At 37.8% G+C, this 18,408-nt stretch overlaps 1 protein-coding gene across 1 annotated transcript; it reads right to left on the bottom strand.

Annotated features, from left to right (window-relative positions):
• Positions 1-8,629: 8,629 nt before the first annotated feature.
• Positions 8,630-17,694, bottom strand: LOC145327138 (myosin-4-like). Its single transcript, XM_080170701.1, has 4 exons — positions 15,004-17,694; positions 12,386-14,359; positions 11,248-11,336; positions 8,630-9,811 (listed from the first exon to the last, which is right to left on the bottom strand). The coding sequence occupies exons 1-4, from the start codon at positions 17,689-17,691 to the stop codon at positions 8,782-8,784; spliced, it is 5,781 nt and encodes a 1,926-aa protein (XP_080026827.1). The 5' UTR covers positions 17,692-17,694; the 3' UTR covers positions 8,630-8,781.
• Positions 17,695-18,408: the final 714 nt, after the last annotated feature.

The raw sequence follows: 18,408 nt of genomic DNA, 5'->3' as shown, positions 1-18,408 counted from the left end.
AAAAATATACCGTAATTTTGCTGATATTAATCGATAGGACGACTTTAACATTAACAATTAACACATACTATACATAGAAAAGCTTCGAATTTGAAGAATATAATTTGGCAAAAATGCATGCATTATAATTTTTTCTCGTATTCATTCGAATCCGGTGGATAGGAACCGGTTCTCATACATACGAGAAAAAACTATGTCTAGCATCGTATTATATCCAGTTTTCTACGAATATAGAAATGTACAATCATAAGATTAAAACTAGTTTTAATCTTATAATTGTACATTCTATATCCGCGGAAAGCCGTTTATAATACGATACGAGAAATAACTATTCTCGTATTCATTCGAATCCGGTGGATAGGAACCGGTTCTCATCCATACGAAAAAACTATGTCTAGCATCGTATTATATCCAGCTTTCTACGAATCTAAAAATGTACAATCATAAGATTAAAACCAGTTTTTTAGCCCCGAGGTACCGATGCAAGAAATAACCATTAAATATTCCTTTTCCTCTACTCATGTTGCTATATTATGTTGACAGCTATAGAACTGAATTATGGCTCCAACAACTGATATATTATTAAGGGATGTTAAACCACATTTTTATGTACTCTAATGAAGAAATAATAATGATACTCCCATCCACCTTCTTTACCACATCCCTTCCCTTCTACTGGATAAACGAACTGACCAATAAATAAGACCCATATTAGCAAGATATATTAACGAGAAATTTTTCCCAGTCAATATATCCACTTTTATTATAAATCCATTTTTCTAACAATTGGAAGGTTCATACTTTTGTTTTATCAAATATAATACCCTCACCAAAAAAAATCAGAGGGGTATGTAATATTTTTTAGGGTGGTGAAGGATATGTAATGATTTGGGAGGACTACACCAAAAATTTTAACTGCCTATCTTAAATAGTTGCTGAGAAAATCACATGTCTCTTTGTTACAGAGGGATAGAGTAAGTGAATTATAAAGTAGCTTTGCAACGAAAAAAGAAGTTACACTATTTGTTGAACTAGTGGCTTCGCCCCTAGCCTCTAGGGGCTTCGCCCTATATAGTTTTGGGAAGTCAACCCTCCTTAATATAAATATTCAAAAAATTATTCTTTGTTTAATTACTCTGTGGTAAAATTAAACCCAGGTTGTGCGCTTTATGCACACAAATTTTAATTTGTACAAATTAAACCCAGGTTGTTTGTCGTATACACAAAAAATTCAATTCGTAAAAATTAGACCTAGGTTGTTCGCTTACACAAAAATTAAAATTAAAAAAAAATATTTTGATTTTTTTTTGAGGGGGGGGGATTCATGGGGGCTTCGTCCCATGTTGCAGTGGGGTTCCCACACCCCAATTACTGGTTTTTGTTTAAAAGAAATTAAAAAAAAAAAATTTTGGAAGTGGGGATTTTTTTATTTTTTGGGGGGTTGGGGTGTCCCACCCCCCAAGAAAATAGCTTAAAACCACCAGAGGACCAGTAGGTATATTCCCAGAAGGGTAGAGCCCAATTTGATCAGCAGTTACTGAGATTTTACAAAAAATGTAAAAAAAAAATTTGGGGGGTTGGATTTTTTTTATTTTTGGGGGGGTTGGGGGTGTCCCACCCCCCAAGAAAATAGCCTAAAACCACCACAGGACCAGTAGGTATATTCCCTGAAGAGTAGAATCCGATCGGTTCAGTGGTTACCGAGATCTTAAGGGACAGACAGACAGACGGACAGACAGACAGACAGACGGACAGACGGACAGACATCAAGCTACTTTGTATTATAGATGTATAATAGTTATTTCTCGCATCGTATTATAAACATCTTTCCGCGGATATAGAATGTACAATTATAAGATTAAAACCAGTTTTTTTAGCCCCGAGGTGCCGAAGGCGCGGGCTAAAAAAAATGGTTTTAATCTTATGATTGTACATTTCTATATTCGTAGAAAGCTGGATATAATACGATGCTAGACATAGTTTTTTCGTATGGATGAGAACCGGTTCTTATCCACCGGATTCGAATGAATACGAGAAATTGTATTGATATTAGTATTCTTTTCATTGAGTTGCAAGTAATGGATAATTGAATATTAAATATATGTAGATATTATGACAAGGATTTTTTTTGTCCATTTAGGTTGCTAACATGGACATCACTTATTGGTCAGTTCGTCAAGGAGGAGAGTGGATGGGGGGTCGGATGGGAGAGATCGTTGATTCAGTGCTAGCTACAAGTTTCACTTTATTAGAGTACATGATAATCTGGTGTAAGATCCAAGTAATAATAAATTTATTTTGAAAGTAAGACAATATTATTAAGTAGTGCAGTTGAACCTGAAGTTTAAAAACTAAATAAATTAATAAGGCTACAGTATAGAGGTCGCTCCTCCCCCCCCCCCCCTCCCCAAACACCGATTTTCTGTATTAGTTTTATAAAGGGGGGCTTCATTTTTTATGGACGATTTCTCTTGCGAGGTTATTATTAAATTATTGAACTGATCAATAAATAAGGTCCATATTAGCAACCTAAATTGACGACAAATTTTCCCCTATCAATATATCCTCGTACATATATCCTATTTCATTTTCAATTTTTATTAGTTGATGATAAAAATAATCTGTCGACTCCTTTGTTTTATAGAGAAGCTTTGCACCGAAACAATATTCAACCCGTTTAGTTACGGAAGTTAGGATAACAAATCCGCCAAAATTAAGGAATTTTTGGGAGTGTCCATCCCCCCCCTTCCCCTTTCTTAATATTTGTAATTCCTTATTATTCTACCCCAGGCACATATGTACAATATTTTTAACTAGCGGCTACGCCCCTAGAGGCCTCTAGTGGTACTTTAAATGTTTGCAATGTTTCGAAGGAGTCTCTATCAAGTTTCTTCAATACTTTGCAATGTTACGTAGGAGTCTCTATTCGAAAAAAAATCGATGTATTGTGATTTCTCTTAGGAGGGGGGTGGTACCCTCCCCCAAAATAGTTAAAAACCTTCCCGGGAACTATGAGAAGGTACCCTGTTAAGGAGAACCCGATCAGTTCAGCAGTTAGCAAGATCCTTCGGTACAAACACACAGACACACAATCACAGAGACATCCTGTTACTTTAGTATAAGGATAGCGAAGCTTTTCTATAATAAGAATTGGTCCGTACATCTGTTAGTCCGTCCGTAACGGATAGGTCATATCGTTAATTTAGACATGTATCGACTTAAAACTTGGCATATTGATTCATATAAATGTTAGGTAAGATTTTGAAAGTATAGCAACCCTATAACCGTTACCCAATATTCCGTTCGTCCATTGAAAACATGCTGATTTTTTTTTGTATGAAATAAATAACATTTTAATCTGCTTTTTAGAATTGATTCCTAGGACAACAATTTTATAAGGAGGTTAATGCTCTGCTTTTTAATAAGTTCCGGCCATTTCCAAGAGTTATTGCTCTTTTGTCCTTCCTTCTGATTTTAGAGCTTCGCTTTTATGGATGTTGTCATCCTTGTTTTCATAAATAGACAAGGTACTTAATTTCTATAGTGGTGCAGTAATAAGAACCTTAATCTTATATAAAAGTAACAGGATCTATGTGTCTGTCTGTCTGTGCCAAAGGATCTCGCTAACATCAAATGTTCTCCTATACAATGCAGCTTTTCTTAAGAAGGTTTACCACTATTTTTGTTGAGGGTACCATTCTATTTAAAACTACAATTTTGAGGGGGGGGGCTCGAATTGCCACTTCCCTCCCCCAACTTCGAGTACCCCTAGAGGCTTCTATATCCGTAGCAGCTAGTTAATATAAAATATATGTAATACCTTTCAAAAGTTACAAAGGTGAAATAACAAACAATTGCAAAGTACTGACCGTACGAACAAACGGAAAAATCTTAATTACAAAGCAGCTCCGCTACTTAAAATGGATACTGAAATACAGGGAGAGTGTGTGTTAAAACAAGATAAAGAAAAATGAGTGAAATAAAGCAGGGAGGGAGGGGACATTGGGCTGTTTATTACTTACACTAGTAACTTGGGTTGGGCCGGATATCCGGTATCCAGTATCCGGCCAAAAAGTATCTGGCCCAAACCCTACTAGTAACCAAAGTTTTATAAAATCGTTTACTGATTAGTTGGCTTAACAACTTTGGGGACTTTTATTTAATTATGGTTGGTTGGTACGTATAAACCATTGATTGTAATCTACAGAAGGGGTAATTTTGTGTATCATCATTGGTGAGGTACATCAATTTATCGGTCATTGTCTTGTCCCTTTAGATCCCAGGGTGGAAATAAAAGAAGAATGTATGAAAAATTGGACACCCTTTAATTTTTTGCAAAGCAAATACATTGCAGAAAATTGAGTGATTTATAAACATATTTGTAGGAGTGGACAAAACCCCCTGGGGCACTTTCCCACCCACAATATGTGTTAACAAGTTTGGTTTATTAGTTCCTCATTCTTTAGGGAAAGGAAGGGGACATTGGAGTGTAATTTATGCTGGTACCCAAAGTTTGATAAATACATTTTCTCAATGGTTGGCCCAAAAACTTTGTCTTTTATAAAATGATACTTTACTAGCGGCTACGCCCCTAGAGGCCTCTAAGGGCACTTGAGGAGGGGGAGTCGAATTTGATAATCCAATTTCTTATTTTAGATTTTAAAAGAAAATGTAAAAAAAACTTTTTTGGGGGGTGAAAAATTTTTTAATTTTAATTTTAGTTTTAAAAAATTTTTAGTTTTTTTGGGGGGGGTGGGGGTAATTTTCATTTTTCGGGGGGGTTGAGGGTGTCCCACCCCCCAAGAAAATAGTTATAAACCTTCCCGGAACCTATGAGAAGCTACCCTGTTAAGGAGAACCCGATCGGTTCAGCGGTTAGCGAGATTCTTCGGTACAAACACACAGACACACAAACACACAGACAAACAGAAAGGCATCCTGTTACTTTAATATAAGGATTCTAGCGGTGTCCAATCTTTCCCACCACTAATATTGATCTACCAAAGGCTTCATTTTGTTTATCATAACTGGGGATGTGCATCAATTTATCGCCAATTGTAATTGCATAAAAAATTTCAATCCGCAAGAAGAAAAATCTTTTAACCAATTTCCAAAACCTTTCTTTGACAAAACCACTTCTTTGAAGAGGGGTCTAGTTTCATGCGTTTTAGATACTGACTATTGAGAAAAAAAATGACAATAAGAAGCTTATATATAGTGATTATTTATCGCATCGTTTCATAAACAATTTTCCGCGGATAGTAAATTAAAAAAATTAAAAGAGGGGCTGATGGCCTGGGCTAACAAAACTGGTTTTAATATTATGATCTTTCTTCTTATAATTCGTAGAAAATTGTCTATAATACAGTACAATTTATGATTTTTCAGTATGGCTGCGATCCTTTTCTAATCCAGCGGATATAAATCGGTTTCGAAGCAATACTGAGGAGAAGTTATTAAGACATTACTCAAATTTAACTGGTCATTTAGTCAACAAGAATAGAAATATTCTGAGAAACACAATGCAATAAAGAACGTGTCCTATCTTTTGTGATTTTTTAAAAAATAGCAAGTCGGTGCTTTTAGTAAGTAGTAGATGCAAAATGAACCATAGAATTTAGAATCTAGTTTTTTTTTGTAGACCTCTTATTTTTTAAGTAATTTAAGATTTTAAAAAAATAATTAAGTGGGTTTTAAGGTACTAAAACGAAACAAAAAAAGAAGAAGAAAATTGCCATTATGAACAAAAATAGTAAGATCTTTAATTTGACACCTTACTTTTTTAATTCTGTTGAGTAATTATTGAATCAATTATTGTTAGCTCGTCAAGAAAAAGGGTTGTAAATTGACAGTTGATATTTAACGTAGCTACAACAATCCTTATTACTGGATGTATGTATGTTTGTACCAAAAGATCTCACTAACCGCTTAACCGATAAGAATACCATGTATGTACACTGTACAGGAAGACTCTGAAGGTAATAGAAAAGGTTTTTTGATAGATTTTGAAGATCCCCCCAGCCCCCGACTAAAGTGACCCAAGGGCCTCAAGGGGCGTAGCCGCTAGTTACAAATGAATAAGTTTTGGTAACAAAACATTGCCAACCTCTTGATATTCTATGTTTATTTTTGGAATGCCTGGTTATTCATGATAAACAAGGATGACAAGATCCAACATAACAAGAATGACAACATCCAAAAAAGCGAAGCTCTGAAACGGTAGGACAAACGGACATTAACACTTGTATAGTGTCAGAATTGAATAATCAGAAAAAATGTATCAAAGTCGAACAAAACTGTAAGTAAATTAATTAAAAAACTGTTTAAAAACAGGATAATTTTATAGACATACTTACATTTTTAGGACTTGATTATAGAGATGCTTTGCTTATAACATTGTACAATGTTGTCCTTGGAATCAGTATGCCAAAAATCAGATCAATCGGACCATTATATTACATTTGTTGTTAAAAAGTTAAAAATCAACATGTTTAAAATGGACATACGGACATTCAGGAAACGATTATAGAGTTGCTTCTAAATCCTACCTAACTATTACAGGAATCACCATGCAAAGCTTGAAATCGGACAATTCTAACATGCCTTAAAAAGTTATCCAGTCCGGACGGACGGACCGACCCTAATTATAGGAAAGCTTCGCTTTTAAAACGGGACGATAGAATAGTAAAATATTAATCTATAGTAAAAACTAGACTTGATGTCTGTCTGTTTGTCCATCTGTCTGAATGATGCTCAAGATCTCTCTAAACGCTCTGCCAGTTGAAATTTACTTTTTAAGAACACCCCCAAAAAAAATAATCCTTTTTTTGGGGGGGGGGAGATAGGGTTAGACATTAATTAGTCCAATTGTAAAATTAATGCTGGCCTCTCATTGGTTATTCTATCGTATGACAAAATAATCTGTGGAGGTACTTTAATCATCTTCGATAATTAGTCAAATTTAAATAAAAAATTGATCGACTTGCATGCTACGATTCCTAAGGAGACTTAGTATTTCAGAAACGTATAGACGGACAAACGGTCACACCCAAAAGTTAGAGAGGCCCCGCTTTGAATAATTTTGGCACTCATAACTTTTGTGTGCTGTTGTGTCAAAGCAATGGATATAGAATACATGGATGTATTGACAGGGGAAAATTTAGGTTGCTTTTCTGGACCTTATTTATTCGTTCATGCAGTAGAAGGGGGAGTGGATGTAGTTTAGGTTGTGGATAGGGGGTATCGTTATATTAGCCAGCTGCGACTATTACTTTATAAGAATAAATAGAAATGTGGTGCAATATCCAATTAATAATATATCGAATGTTGTATCAAAGCTTGAAACTAGACAATTTCATGCCATTTCAACTTACATCAACATAAACACATGCGGTAGAATCCCACTTTTTCAATTGGATCCACAATATCTGCTACATTTTATGTTGAGGTATACAAAGGAGGTGTGTGCCTCGCCCCTAGACTCTAGGGGCTTTGCCCCAAGAGGTAATTTAAAAAAAATTGGAGATGCAACCAATGCAACCACTAATACATTTTATTTTAATGGGGGGGATTTTTTTGGTTTTAGCCTAAAAGCACCACAGGACCAGTAGGTAGAATCCAATCGGTTCATTGGTTACCGAGATCTTAAGGGACGGACATACACACATCAAGCTACTTTGTGTAGTTGATATAAAAATTTACCATTATCTAATTTACAAAAACCATCAATTAATCTTATTTGTTGAAAATTTCTTAAATTTCTATTATTGCAATAATGGTGTGAGACTTGTATGCTCTAATCAATCCTTCCTATTATCATTCTTATCTCTCCAATATGATTTTATCTATTGCTCATTATCTTTTTTTCTATTTTTTTGTCTTTCTTATATGGCCTGTATGAAAACAATGTGTGAATACACATTACTGCATACTTCCTACTTTTTAGGAAACTGCCATTTGGGAAGAAATTTTTTTTATAAATTAACCATATCAATAAAATTTGACTGTATATATAAATGTATATAATACTCATTTAATTCATTTATTTATATTTTTTTCTATGTATGTACACCCAAGAATAATAAATCTAATCTTATCTGATCTATTTTTGCAAAAATATGCTTATATTTTCATAAAATTTGTTCTTATTTTTCTTTAATTTTACTGAGCAATAGTTTACTTGTTTTTTTATTTTAGGTTTCTATTTCACACTTACTAATAGAATATGTTTACTTTGTTTTAACCTTATTCTAAACCCAACAGGGTTTTATGTTTTGATTATATCCTTATATACCTACGTTATTACTATTGCAAATAATTATCCTTAAAATTAGATTATTAGTGGTAATATGGTTATTTACTTCATGCTTATGGGAATTTGCCAAAACATTTTGCATGCCATATGTGTTTAAAATAAAGGAGAATAAATATTCTGTATTTCAATGTATTAATACTTGGATGTTGTTTGTACTCTAGCTAATAAAGTAATCCCCCCCCCCTTTACCACATCCCCTCCCCTTTTACTAGATAAAAGAATTGACCAATAAATGAGATCCATTTAGCAACCTAAATTGATGACGATTTTTTTAAAAAATACTAATGAAAACAGATTAATATATGTATTGCTTGCTCAAAATTTATTTACATTTTTAAACACAAAAATTGAATAAAATAAACAAAAATTGAAATGGAAAGCTTCTATCATTCAGCAAATCAACAAATCAATAATCAGGTCATCAACAGTAATCCAGCCAGTATATATAAAGTTTAAGGATGCTCTCTCTAGTAGACAGATCCTCCGCGGGCGCCGCGCATGGTGGTCAGCTGAGACTCGGCCAGTCTGGCGCGCTCATCCGCCTCCTCCAGCTCCTGCTGGGACTTGCGGTACTTGGCAAGGTTGAGGGCGGCAATCTCCTCGGCCTCCTCAATCTGCTTCTTATAGGTCTTGATCTTCTGCTGCAGCTTGCTAGCCAGCTCAGACATCTGGTCCTGGGACTTGCGGTCCTCATCATTCTGGAACTGCAGCTCCTTGATCTTGCGCTCGGCCTTCTGGTGGGCCTTCATGCTCTCAGAGGTGCGTGACTGCACGCTGCCAAGCTCAATCTCAAGAGCGCGCACGCGGGATTCAAGCTTAGCCATAGCCTGGCGGCCACCACGCATAGCATGCTCGTTGGCATCATTGAGACGAGACTCCATCTCAGCAAGCTGGGCCTCAAGAGCCTTCTTGGAAGAAGCCTGCTGGGTAACGTGATCCTGTTCAGCACGGAGTTCATCAGCCAGACGGGCAGCATCAACCATGGCCTTCTTGGCCTTCTCCTCGCTGTTCTTGGCCTGGTGCAGCATATCATCAATCTCAGCCTGGAGAGTGTGGACAGATCCCTCAAGTCCACGCTTCTCAGCAGCAGCTCTGCTGTTGATAGAAGTCATCTCGTTGACAGCACCTCTGGACTCAACCAGCTCAGCCTCAGTCTGCCTCTTGCCACGCTCAGCAGAGTCCAGAAGAGCTCTGGCCTCCTCCATCTCACCAGCAAGAGCCTGGGCTCTGCGGTCAGCAAGGTTGGCCTTCTCAGCCATCTCCTGGCGCACTCTGGAGGCCTCCTCATAGCCACACTCAGCCTCGCGCAGCTGACCCTGGTAGCGCTTGATGGACTTCTGGGCCTCGTTGTTGGCCTTGTTGGCGTGGTCAAGGGCAATCTCAAGCTCGTTGATCTGACCCTCCAGCTTCTTCTTCAGTCTCAGGGTCTCAGCCTTGGACTTCTGCTCAGCCTCAAGGGAAGCCTGCATACTCTCCATAGCTCTGGCGTGGTTCTTCCTACAAATAAAGATTTTACTAATAAAAAAATCAATAAATTATCAATTTAAAATGTATAGATATTAGATTTTAATATAAGAAGGTAAAATTCATCTTTTTAGTAAGTTAACTTGTTAAATATGTTTTATGAACAAAAAGTTACAATATAATTTTTTTTTGTCCCTATATTTATTAGAACATTTTAAAACCAGACAAAACTGTAAAAATGTAAAAAAATAAATCTACTTGTCCTTTCACCTATGGTTAACAAAATCCCATGTCTGAAAATTTGCTTTAAAAACGTTTCAGACTGACTTCTAGATTGACATTCAAACGGACATTCTGAATTATAGAGTAGTTTTGCTACTAAAATTATTATAGGCAAGAAATTTCAGCCGCCGAGAAAAAAAGTTATAAAACTTAATTGTGGCTAAAAAGCTGCTTGAAAGCAGTTTGACCGCCATGAATGTTTTATTCTTGTGCTCCACAATGATGTTAATGTTGACAAGAAATTTCAGCCATCTACCTTTTATAGAAGCAGAGAAAATTATGTTTCCCCCCAAAAAGTTTCAGACAGACATATTGACACAAATAGACGAACATTTTTAATTATAGAGTAGATGCGCTACTAAATATAGATATGTAAACAGAAATATAGGAATAAGTCATTAGAGAAAAATTTGAAACCTTAAATAACATCTAACCTAGCTTTTTATCAATCCAGGGGCCAACGGTTGATAAATATTAAAAATAACTTAAAGAGACATGGAATAACTAGACTTCAGGTTTTTAAGTGTATGGTAATTAATTTCTATCATACTCTTAGCCTGACTAATTTAGACATTTTTTAATATATAAGTTTAGAATTGTTATTTCTCGCATCGTATAATAAACGGCTTTCTGTGTATATAGAATGTACCATTATAAGATTAAAACTATTTTTTTAGCATATTATTATACCCGCCAGGGCCATAATCAGGGAGGGAGGTATATAGTGCTGTTTATCACACAAGTCCCTAAAGTTTTGTAATATTTGGCTTGACAACTTTGGGGACTTTGTTTGAGTTACCAAACTTTTAACCACTTTTAACTTTTTAATTTTTGGAAGGGGTAATAAATGTATCATGTTTTGGGATATATATCAATTTATTGGCCATTGTCTTATCCCTTTGGATCCCTGGCTATTATTAAATATATTAAACCCAAAGTAAATCAATTTATATAAAAAATAAATAAATAATAGTTTACAACATTAAAATGTTAAAATTTGAATAGACTTCAAGTTTAAATTGAAATTAAGGTTAAGTTAAATAAAGAAAGTTAGTTAAAGAAAATAGTTCAATTTTTGTCCTTTGCTTTCAAACTTTGCTTGATGATACGATTAAAGTAGTGTAGCAACTATATAATGATTACCAGAAAGTCTGCACGTCCATGTAAAACATGCTGATAAGATATACCTGGTGTTGTTGAACTCCTCCTCCTTTTCAGCCATCCTGCGGTCAATCTCCTGTCTCACCTGACCAAGCTCCAGCTGAGCTCTCAGGACCTGAAATAAAGAGATAGAGTCAGTTACATATAATTTTACCTGTACTTTCAAAGACTAAAAGTAAGTGTATGAGTTTTAATAAATAGAGTAAAACAACATTGGGTTATTTCTTATTAAAAAGACAAAGGTCTAATAAAAAAAGAAAAATTAGCTATAATGAATATTTTTTCTTTCTTATTCTGGTATTGAAAATTAACTTCAATTAGATGTTGTAATAGTTATTTCTCGCATCGTATTATAAACGGCTTTCCGCGGATATAGAATGTACAATTATGAGATTAAACTATTTTTTTAGCCCCGAAGTGCGAAGGCACCGGCTAAAAAAACTGGTTTTAATCTTATGATTGTACATTTCTATATTTGTAGAAAGCTGGATATAATACGATGCTAGACATAGTTTTTTCGTATGGATAAGAACCGGTTCCTATCCACCGGATTCGAATGAATACGAGAAAATGAGTTAATCTATAATACAAAGTAGAACGATGTCTGTCTGTCTGTCTGTTTGTTTGTAGCGAAGGATCTCGCTAACCGCTCAACCGATCGGGTTCTCCTTAATAGGGTAGATTCTCATATGTCCCGGGAAGGTTTATAACTATTTTGGGGGAGGGTACCACCACCCTCCCTAGAGAAATAAAAAAAATTTTAAATTTCTCAATTTTAGAAAGAGAGTTCAACGAAAAACAAACGTCAAACGTAAAATTTTTTTTTACTTTTTCTTTTAAAATCTAAAATAAGAAATTGAATTATTAAATTCGACTATCTCCTCCTCAAATGCCCCTAGAGGCCTCTAGGGGCGTAGCCGCTAGTATTTAAATAAACAATTAAATAAGTAGAATTGTTATATAGTTCCCTAGATTTAGAATAGTTTATAATTGATTGTAGGAAAATTTAAAAATAATTAAAAATAGATAAAGGAAGAAATAAAGCAAAGTTTTCTTGTAAAATATTTAAAAACAGTTTTGTAAAGGATAGTAATTTAATTTTAATTTTAAAATGAAAAAATGATTTATTGTAAGAAAAAGAAAAAAATTAATGTAACTATTTACCTTATTTTCCTCGGCCTCAAGAGCACCCTCAGCTTCTTCAAGAGCAGCCTGCAGCTCCTCCTTCTCAACTTCCAGGCGTCTGCGCTGTTTGTCAAGCTCATGGATGGACCGACCACCATCTCCAAGCTGGTCAAGCAGATCCTTGATTTCATCAGCCAGGTTCTTGTTTTCACGTCTGACAATGTCAAGCTGCTCATTGGCCTCATCCAGACCAGCCTTCAGTCTGAATCCTTCAGCATTTAGATTACGGCATTCAGAATGGCTAGCTTCAAGCTCAGCCTGCATGTCATCAGCCTTGGCCTTCCATTCACCAACAACCTTCTCAAAGTTCTTGCCTCTCTTCTCAGTGATAACAGCAGCAGCATGAGTTCTCTCATACTCGAGAGACATCTCTTCAAGTTCAGCCTCAAGACGGTGCTTGGACTTCTCAGTAGAGGCAATCTTGGTGTTCAGAGCATTAATCTGCTCCTCAGCCTCTGCAACTCTGGATGCAAGTTTGGCCTTAGTGCCCTCAAGTTCATCAATTCTTCCAAGACCTTCAGTCTCATACTTGGATTTCCAGAGCTGGATCTCAGCCTGAGCCTTTGAGAGGGCCTTCAGGACATCATTCTTCTTGTCAGCCTCCTCATCAATCTTCATTCTCAGGTTCTCAGCCTCAGTGTTAAGGTTCTTGTACTTAGTGAGCAGAGCAGCACGGTCTCTAGCCTCACCATCAGCAAGCCTTTTGGTATCTTCAAGCTGAGTGGTGAGAGAGATCTTGTTCTTCTGCAGAGCTGCAATAGCATTTTCAGTCTCCTCAATCTGTCTGTTCAGATCTTGGTTCTCAACCTGCAGCTTCTTTTTGGTGGAGTCAGCCTCATTGAGAGCTCTAGCAAGCTCATCAAGCTTCTGGTTGGTCTCAACAATGGTTGCATTGGTCATCTTGCAGTTCTTCTCCATATTAGCTCTTGCTCTCATGGCCTCCTCCAGACCAGCTCTTGCTTCCTGGAGATCTCTCTCCATGCCAGCCTTGTCCTTCTCAGACTTGGCTTTGTTCTTATTGATGGCATCAATTTGCTCACCAAGATCAGCCATGCTGTTGTTGTGCTTCTGGCGTAGAGCAGCAAGAGTACCTTCATGAGAAATGTTGGCCTCCTCAAGGTCAGACTTCAGCTTGGCAAGCTCAGCCTCACGCTTCTTGTTAAGCTCAATCTGAGTAGCAGTGTTAGATCCAGCCTCAGCAAGCCTGTTTCCAAGATCCTCTAGCTCTCTTGACAGCTGAGTACGGTTCTTCTCAGCCTTAGCACGGTTGTTGCGCTCAACAACAATCTCCTCATCAAGCTCATCAACACGAGATTGCAGTTCCTTGATCTGCTTAGCATACTTGTTACCAAGAGTTTGTTCATCCTCAATCTTAGCAGCAAGAGAAGCAAATTCCTTCTCCTTTCTCTGGACAGCTTGTCCAAGCTCAGCATTAATTCTCTCAAGATCAGAGATGGCCTCCTGAGTGAGCTTAAGGTCACCTTCAATCTTACGCTTCATCTTCTCAACATCTCCCTTAGATTTCTTCTCACGCTCAAGAGCATCTTCACACTCATCAAGAGACTGTTCAAGCTTGCCCTTGACCTTACTCAGGTGGTTGCAACGATCCTCATTGGTCTGGATGTCTTCCTCAATTTTCTGACGGCTCTCAGCAGTGCTCTTCTTATCCTTGTTCAGCTTGGCAATCAGATCCTCCTGGTGGGCAATCTCATCCCTAAGAGTTCTGATCTGGGAATCCTTGGTGTTCTTATCTTCCTCACATTTCTCAATAGTTGATTCAAGATTCTTCATTTCCTCTCTGAGCTTGTTAGCATCAGCAGTAACCTTGATTCCAGCCTGCTGCAGACCAGCAATTGTCTCTTCTTCAGCACGGATTCTTGCATTGAGACCATCAACCTCCTTCTGCAGGTCATTCTTGGCAGCTTCAAGGCGGTTGGTTTTGTCAATAATATCCTAGAATAAAAGATTATTGAAAAAATGAATATGTGAACTTAAATTAGAAGAATAATCTTCTTTATTAAGTATATTATTTAAAGAATTTTAAAAATTGTCATAAAATTTTTTAATAGCTACTCTATATTTTGAAATGTATGTCTGTTCATACGTCAGTCTAAATTGTTTTTTCCTCAGCTCCTATAAAGGTTAGACAACTGAAACTTCTTGTCAACAATCCTATCCATAAGAAGCACCATTAAGTGTAAAACATCCACAGCAGTCAGACTTCTATTAAGCACATTCATAGCTACTTTTTTACTTGTATCCTTTTTTGTGTTCTTAGATGAAAGAACAGGTATCTTTTTTAGAATTTAACATATTTCCCCATATCTTAAATTTTTTTGCTCCAACTGAAAAAGTTTATGTGGGTAATAGTATGAAAATTAAATTTCCTTTTATTCAGAGCATCCTGTATGCATATGAAATATGAAATATATCAGATTTTTTTTAAAATTTCATGCTTCTAAAAATAAAAATCTCCTTATTTTCATACATAATTTTTTGTGCATTGCTACTTATGGATGTTATCATCCTTGTTTAACATAAATTTGTCTTGTAAATGTTTGTTCATTTTCCTTCAAAATTTGTTTAAATGACTATACCTGGACAGCAGAGCCACCAGAGTTCAGGGCCAGAACAAGTTCATTCTTCTCATTCATAATCTTGTCATGCTCAGCAATGACAGCATTGCATTCAGCAATAGCCTTGTCAATGTTGGCTTCAGCAATTGCAATCTTCTCCTCATATTGAGCCTTGTACTTGCCAAACTGAGTACACTTGAGGTTGGGCTTGATAGCAGTCCAGATCTGCCACCACAGCCAGGTCTTACCAATGTAATAGTTTCTGATGGTTCTCTGGCAGCAGTACAGGGCAAGCTTCTGATCCTGCAGCTTCTTGAACTGCATTCTGGAGGCCTTACCTCTGGCACCAGCCTGCAGCCAGGCAAGAACGGAGCCAATTCTGTCCTCACGAACCTCCTCCATGAAACCCAAAATACCAGCTCTGAAGAAGACCTTGGTGTGACCAAGACGGAACTTCTCCTTGTCAAGCTGGATAACATCCATGACAGCACCAGCAGCACCCTTGTCATTCTTGGCCTTGGCAACAGCCTTGGCAGCCAGAATATTGTATCTAGCCTTGAATTCAGGGTACAACATCTTGTTGGGGAAGCCCTTCCTACAGATGGCAATACCAGCAAGCACACCATTGCACTGATACTGGTGCATAACCAGACCAGGCTCAACACCACCAGGGATCTTGTGGGTGTTGGGGACAACACAACGGATAAAGTGAGGTTCAGTCTTGTAAAGGGTGGTCATCAGATCATCAAGCTGGCCCTTGAAGTAGGAAGACACAGTCTTGCCACCACCCTTCTTCTTTCTACCTTCATCCTTGGGGGGTTCCAGGGGCTGTCCAGGGTGATCAGCAAAGCACTGAATCATAAGAGAGTTTGAACCATTCTTAATCATCTCAACAATGGTGTCATTGAGAGGATCCTTATTCTTCTCCAGCCAGCCGGTCAAGTTGTAGGACACAGTGGCAGCATAATGAATGATGGCAAAGTGAGCATCAGGATCAGGTCTTGGGTTGGGCTTGGCAAAGTTGGGGTGCTTGCCAAGCAAGTTATCAAACAACTTCTGTCTGAAGGTCTCATCAGTGGCCTTGGGGAAGAGAGACTCCTCCTCAAAGACAGCCAGGAAAGCCATGGGCTTCTCAAACATGTCAATACACTTCTGAAGATCCATACCAAAATCAACATTGGCCCAGTCAAGACCTTCCTTAACATATTCCTCCTGCTCAAGGGTGAACATGTGCTGGTTGAAAAACTGCTGCAGTTTCTCATTGACATAGTTGATACAGATCTGTTCAAAACCATTGTAGTCAAAGATCTCAAAACCAGCAATATCAAGGACACCAATGTACTGAACCTTCTTCATGGTTGGATCAATTAGAGTCTCATTACACTTGTCGACAACAAGTCTGAAGGTACGCTCATAGATAGCACGAGCAATACCAGCAACAGAGTTGGCAGCATTAGTACAGGTGGAACCCATCTGCACCCACTCAGTACCAACCTTCAACTTGGGCTTGCAGAAATAGGTGATCATCCATTCACAGTCAATACCAGCAAGAGCAGCAACCTTCTGGGCATTGGAATCATCCTTGATCTCAGCCTGCTCTTCCTTACCTACAGGCACAAAGTCTTTGGTCATGTTACCCATGTGCATCATGCAAGCAGTGTTCTTGAACACATCATACTTCTCCTGCTCAGTAAAGCCAAGGACATTGAAAGCTTCATCAGCAAACTGCATGTCTTCCTTGTCATCGATGGAGGGGACAGTCAGCTTACCCTGGGAGACATACCAGTAGTCAAGGATGTTGTCAGACAGGAGACACTTCTCCTTGAGGTCGGGAACAGCATCAGACATAAGGTTATAGAAAGCATGGTAGCATCTCTCAAGAGGCTGCTGGTAAGTAAGACGAGACTTCTCCAGCAGATAGACAACCATGTCAGCACCAGAAAGCTTACCCTGGGCATTGAAGTGGATACGGATAAATTTACCAAATCTGGAGGAGTTGTCATTTCTCACAGTCTTGGCATTACCCCAGGCCTCAAGGACAGGGTTAGTCTGGACAATCTTGTCCTCAAGAGAGGCCTCTCCCTCCTTCCTCTTGCCAGAGGAGCAGATGGTAGCAAAGTAGGAAATAACCTTCTTGGTGTTCTCAGTCTTACCAGCACCAGACTCACCAGTAATCAAGATAGACTGGTTCATACCAGAGGTCATCATACCCTGGTAGGCACCCTCAGCAATGGCAAAGATATGGGGAGGGCACTCATTTCTCCTCTTGCCAACATAGATCTCCATGGTTCTCAGGGTGTAGATGGGGAACCTCTTGTAGGGGTTGATGGCAATACAGAAAAGGCCAGAGTAGGTGTAGATAAGCTGGTTAATGTACCTGACAACAGAGTTCCACAGGACACAAGCATCACCAAGGTAGGTCAAGCTGGCCATGTCATCTGAGCAGTCAAACTTGGGAGGGTTGACCTGGCACACCTGCTCCTCCTTGAACACCTTAACCTCACCCTTGATGTTGACAGACACCTTATTACCATCCTTGGACTCAATGAGACCCTCGAGATAGCCACCATCAGCCTTGTTGGGGACCCACACAGACTTCTTGGGGTCATAAGGCTTATTCTTGTTCTTCTCCTTCAGCTCATGGGACACACACAGCCAGGGAGAGGGATCTGGGTCGGGTCCAGAGGTCTTCTTCACGTGGCCGGGCATGTTTAGTCTTACAGAACCTGGCGGCTTCTGAATTGTCCCTTGGGTACTCTGAGTTTATATACCCCTCCGAGAACACTTTCCAAGAAGACATTATCCCTTTTTGTCCTTTATGTTTAACTTTCCCCATTATGAAAATATTTTTGGATTCCTTATTCTACATTTCCCTTTGTTTTATAATACAATTATATCTCCCAGTCTTAGTGTCAAACAATGCTGACCTGCTGACCGCTCCCCTCTCCTTCGGATTTTATGCATAGTTTTCCGGAATCTTTGCATGAGTCAGGCCTCTCATGATATAATTGAAACAAGAATGAGAACATCCACAAAAGAGAAGCTCTAAAATTATAAAGAAGGACAAAAGAACTACAAGTCTAAACAAAACAGTGCATAAATTTGCTGCAGATTTGCATAAATACAAGTTACAGTAAAAGGGCAAGCTTTTATTTATAGGATTTTATTATAGAGATACCTTGCTGATTTTATTGTACCTTGTTGTCCTAGGATTCAATCTTTCTAAAAGCAGATGAATAGGATAATTATATCAATAAAAAAGTAAAAATATCTGCATGTTTTAATAAACGCACTGACTTTCTAGCAACAATTATAGAGTTGCTATGCTTCCTAAATATTACTTCTCTATTATAGGAATCACCATGTAAAGTTTGAAATGGATAGGACACTTCTAACATGTCTAAATTAACGAAAAGAGCTAACTGT

This window comes from Acartia tonsa, chromosome 8 (genome assembly GCF_053477335.1).
Source record: "Acartia tonsa isolate MP-2025a chromosome 8, ASM5347733v1, whole genome shotgun sequence".
NCBI lineage: Eukaryota > Metazoa > Arthropoda > Copepoda > Calanoida > Acartiidae > Acartia > Acartia tonsa.
Note: the sequence above shows the minus strand (reverse complement) of the source record. Positions and strands in the feature narration are given on the sequence as shown.

What these genes read in the sequence shown, in the direction of transcription:
- LOC145327138 (XM_080170701.1), bottom strand. Translation starts at nt 17,691, where the DNA reads ATGCCCGGCCACGTGAAGAAGACCTCTGGACCCGACCCAGATCCCTCT. An exon ending in CTGGTGGCTCTGCTGTCCAG is followed by an intron (nt 14,360 to 15,003) that starts GTATAGTCATTT and finishes CTTTTATTCTAG; the next exon opens with GATATTATTGACAAAACCAA. An exon ending in TTGAGGCCGAGGAAAATAAG is followed by an intron (nt 11,337 to 12,385) that starts GTAAATAGTTAC and finishes TCTTTATTTCAG; the next exon opens with GTCCTGAGAGCTCAGCTGGA.